Source organism: Montipora capricornis, chromosome 11 (genome assembly GCF_036669925.1).
Source record: "Montipora capricornis isolate CH-2021 chromosome 11, ASM3666992v2, whole genome shotgun sequence".
Taxonomy (NCBI): domain Eukaryota; kingdom Metazoa; phylum Cnidaria; class Anthozoa; order Scleractinia; family Acroporidae; genus Montipora; species Montipora capricornis.
This window is the reverse complement of record NC_090893.1, coordinates 9885071-9890070: the sequence shown is the minus strand read 5'-3', so window position 1 is coordinate 9890070 and position 5000 is coordinate 9885071. Positions and strand designations below refer to the sequence as shown.

General features: G+C 39.0%; 2 protein-coding genes across 8 annotated transcripts in view; one reads left to right on the top strand and one right to left on the bottom strand.

The window, feature by feature from the left end:
* LOC138022885 (uncharacterized) overlaps positions 1-5000 on the top strand; it is a 158542-nt gene that overhangs the window by 40871 nt on the left and 112671 nt on the right. The window lies entirely within an intron of this gene.
* The window catches only part of LOC138022878 (receptor-type tyrosine-protein phosphatase S-like), a 199015-nt gene continuing 194142 nt past the window's right edge, over positions 128-5000 (bottom strand). For all 3 annotated transcript variants that reach the window (XM_068869866.1, XM_068869868.1, XM_068869869.1), the window contains 3 exons: positions 4818-4972; positions 3765-3900; positions 128-2172 (listed from right to left, as the gene is read on the bottom strand). In XM_068869866.1, the coding sequence (XP_068725967.1) occupies positions 2098-2172; positions 3765-3900; positions 4818-4972 (366 nt within the window). In that variant the 3' untranslated portion in view covers positions 128-2097. The remainder of the gene's footprint in view (positions 2173-3764; positions 3901-4817; positions 4973-5000) is intronic.

The following is a 5000-nucleotide window of genomic DNA, read 5'->3' as shown; positions in this document are numbered from 1 at the left end:
CGACGGTTATTCATCTTACCGTCTTCACAGATCAAAATCGCCAAGCAGAAAGCAACGAAGAGCAAGGCAGTCCCAGATGTAACGAACACTATGCCAGTGTAAAGAAAAATAAGTCCAAATTGAGTCCAAAGAGGAAGATTTTAATCCAATAAAATACGAGCTTTAATGAGACAATACTTCTATAAATTAAATTTATATTGTAAACCTCTGACGAAGTTTACAACGTCATACATTCTATTTTACATGAATACATTGATTTCCTATTTATTTATTTTTTCTAGAAACTGATATAATATAATATAATATAATATAATATAATATGATGTAATACCAAAATAAGGTTAAACGCCTAGAAAAAGGGCACTCTCTTGGAGAGAGAGAATTTGGGTGAGTTCGATTTACCGTACTCCGAAACAGGAATACATGGAATATAGGTCAGAAATCCTTCGTTTTTACGGAGATTCAAACACCCGCTAAAATGCTATTTTAAGTTTATCTTTATTGTCCTTGTTGCTTCAAAACGCCAGATATATCGTTTTAAATCATCAGTCCACGTATACTTATTCCGGGATCAAGAGAGTCCATCGAAAGCGCCCTTAGTCTGTGCTCTAAGCCATAAATTTGTAATAAAAAATAACGATCTCTTTTAGTAGAAAATCTAAATCCCCAAACAATATATTAATTTGATATTGACAGTTTCTTTCACCTTGACGGGTCAAAATGAACGTCAACTTAGCTTATGCATCAAATGCCTAGCTTAACTACATTTAAATATAATTTTACCAAAAAGCAAGAAAGTTAGCAATAAAATAAGCTTAAATACGACTCGCATTTATTTAGCACAGGAGAGAGAACGTTTCCGGACAAATATTCGACGTCTTTTAAGGGTAAGTAGTTTACGATGACGACGATGCTTCATTTGGTCTCGTTGAGACAAGTTTTAAGTATCGATAAATTTTTCCTTTCTTCGCGACAAAAGGGTCCCCTCTTTCAGCTCCTAACATGGTTTCGTGAGCTCTTACTCGAACAAGTAGTTCTTAAAAGTACGTTCACACTAAAAGTAGTTTTTAGATTGAACTTAATTGTTAACAGATGTGGCTCAATTTAAATAAGCGGCACGATACACTTGCTAAATCATCATCAAAGTGGGTCAAGGAAGTGCGTTACGCAATTTACTTATGACATTACAGAATTATTGCATTCTCGTCACCAGAGCCCTGGATCGACTCAAGGCTCTGGGAAACTCTGTAAAGGAAAACATGCGCCGTAGGGTTGTCACAGCCAAAACCTTAGGGCGCCTGCTCACTCCTCGTGTTAACATGAATGCACCAATTAGAGACGTTTTTGATTGTTCTTCACAAAAACCAATGAGAAGACACATTGTTACAGGGTTCCCCAGAGCTCTTCTCTCCCTCAATCAAGAGAAGAGCTCTGGGGTCGAGACTGAGGATTATTGCTAATGAGATGAACGCAAGGTTTGATAAACGCGTCACGAAGTGTCCCTTGAAATGTTAACCTATTGCCTAGTAAGGTATTTATAACAACCAGTTAAGTTTGGCGCTTATTGCTTAGTTATAGTGATTGGTATTAAATTGGGCAGCGTAGGGATGCTTAGTTGATTTGTAATGTTAGGGGACACTTCATTACGTCAGGAACCCATGACATTGGAACTTAACTCACTCTTCTGTGACAGTGTTAACGATTTTCAAAATAAGCTTGTCTAACCAAATATTGACGCCTTTTCCAACCACTGTGCGACGTCTCTGATTACAGGTGCATTAATCAACTTTTGAAAATGTTTACACAGGAAACAGCAATTTAAAGCTAAACGGTCAAAAAGGCCGATAATTCAAAGTAGGGGTACTGGATGTTCGCCCCTATTAAAAAACTTCTGATAACGTTTCCCACACAGTGGGTACATCTCATTACTTGCAAATGTGGACGTATCTTTTACTACTACAAACACAACTCGCTTCCAGCGTGTAATTTCATGCAATCTGTGCCCTCATTCTCCAATGTAAAGGCTTTTTTTGTCAGCTTCGCCGACATACATAAACCAACTGTAACACAGTTGAAACGTAATGTCTTCTGGTCGTTTCAGTTGAAGTTTGAATAGTCGTTGAACGAGTCCAAATACCTCTGTACAATGTTGTAGCAGAACACGTACTGGGCCTAAAAACAAGCGCAAAACAAATCCTTTTAACACAAAGAAAAAAAAATCGGAAAATCAATGTTAAAGGTTCGAGAAACAAACGTCACAACGCCAGGGGGAGACGCGCTGCAGCAAAAAAATGCATTAGATTTAGTATATTGAGAATACGAAAAGACAACAGAGCGCTTTTAGAAGTGAACCCATAATCCCAAAGTAATTTACCCAACCTAATTTCAATTTACGCAGGCAAGACTTCATTTTATGGACGTTGCCTACTAATTCAAAGGTATTTTTGGCAGGAAATGTAGATCTTAACAAGCGTTATTGAAATCCAAAGAGAACATTGGGGGTAACCACGCATTTTCAAAGATAATTGATGAATAATATTTGTAAAAAGCGTTAAAATACGAAGCAATGTATGGCGTTCTTTCTTAAATTGAAACTTAATTATCTCTCAAAAATGCATGCTTAGCCCCAATTTTCTTTTTGGAAACCAAGAGAACTTACCAAGATCTAAATTCTCCGGACAGTTTTAAACCGCACAAAAATATCACTGTATTGGTAACCATCACCGTTAGAAACCCCGAGTATCTCGAGATGCGCAGAACGTATGCGCAATAACAATAGTAGGCACCGTCCTTACAAGAGAAAATGAGGGCGGAATTTGGTGAATTACAGTAGGTTATTTTTGTAAACGAAACTCTGTTTCCCTTTTAATCTCGCAACGACGTGACGTCGTGTGGATCGATCGGAGTGCGAGAACCTTGCATTCAGTGTGAAACGCCGCTTTAACTTTCAATTTTAAATGAAAGTCAGGAAAATCATCGCAGTCATGAAGCAGCTTACGCAGAAGCGGCCTCGAACGGGACTCGAACCCATGACCGCGCGATTGCGTGGCCTGAGGTATCCAACCGATCCTCGACCCCGAATTTATCTGATATACACAATTGCTAATTTTCTCTGAATTAACTATTATCGTTAATTTAGAAGACTGAAAGCTTGGTATGGATTATGGGAAATGGCCATTTTGGTTTGAGAAAAACAACCCAAGTGTATCGACATAGGACTCAAATCTGGGAATGTTGATTACTTTAACCCGCCACCTAACCACTTGACCACCACACCGCTAGCTGCTGAGGGACAATATTTAAACACTAAGGGTGCGTTCGATTGACCCTATTCCGGAATAAGAATACGTGAAGTGATGATTTAAAGCCGCGTATGTTTGGCGTTTTTAAGCAACAAGGATAATAAAGATATGTTTAAAATAGCATTTTAGCAGGTGCTTTACAGTTTTAATGTGAATCTCCATAAAAACGAAGGATTTATAACTGGTATACCATGTAATCCTATTCCGGAATCCGGTCAATCGAAAGCACCCTTAATTTATCGATCGTAATTGTAAGTGATATAGCATAACTGGGCATAATCACTCTTAATTACACCTTTAAATTGTTTTGGTTATTCTTTTTCCTTTGTTTTACTGAAACTCTGAAATGGCAACATTTTAAATTGCATCAATCAATGAACAACCATTACCTTTAAATGATTAAAAACCGCCCAATAATTTTTTGGACAAGCGTATTGGAGCTAATGCTATTGTCAATCCTACCTTACAGTTGACAGCTTTCGGTCTGTTAACTCGAATGACTTTGACTGACTGAAAGACGTCAATGACTTGTTCTGACTTGAGGCGTTCGATGATGGAGAGGATCGCACAGAAGGTACCACTTCTGCCAACACCATCGCTATAACGAAACCGACAGATCAGTACAAAGGTGGTTTCACTGAAAGTTCAACATTGTCATGTTATCAAGAATGATAACGACGATTATGGCGAAGACGGGAACATCACCTGCTTTACCAGTAAGCACTGTTTTTAGTATTTAAAATGCCCAGTAATTATCCATGGAAGAATGGAGACGAGACCTACACGAAGAAATGCGTGACTCGGCTCAAAGATATTGAAGTTAATAATTTATGAGGGCACTCTAAAAACGCCAAAGATATGCTTTCCTCTGATCTTAATTGATCGTAGGCTTGCTTGCAACTTCTCTCTCGAGTCCGGACTTCGTTCCTTCTGCGAGAGAGGCGGCTTGACGCGAGAACCGGTAACCAGGCTCTTCGGAGAAGGAGCACTGGCACCTTTCCGGAAACAGCGGCTGCCAATCGATACTACACTTAATCGCAGTGTAACAAAGTGATAGGAACTTGAGCGCAAAAAAACACACGACCCCCACTTTATCTTTCTTTAAGCTACGTTACAGAACGCATCATAAATGACAGGCAAAAAATAATTATATTTTGCCTTTGTGCTAATCATTCTCACTAGCTTCACTTTGGAGCCAAAATTCTTTTGACGACGACGACGACTACTACTACTACTACTACTACTACTACTACTACTACTACTACTATTCACAACGACTACTACTGCTACTTCTACTGCTACTGCTACTACTGCTACTGCTGCTGCTGCTGCTACCGCTACTACTGCTACTGCTACTACTTAATCAAGAAAGCCGTCTTTATAAATGGCGGGCCAAGAAATGCTAGGAAATGAAAGATCAATCCCTATATGGAACGGGTTATGAGTAGACCCTATTGAGGAAAAAAAAAACAGAATCTATGGGTACTTTCACAAATGGTAGAAAAATCCATCCACCTGCATTGTACAACCAACGGCGCATTACTGCTTTTTCGCTGTGAACGTTCCACCATGTTTATCAAGTCGATAATGCAGTGCGCGTTTTTCGGAACTCCCTTGTCAGGCCAACCTGTCACTTGGTATTGGTGAATCTCACGAACTGTGTTAGGATCCTAGAAGCATAAAGTGTTTCGTTAGAAA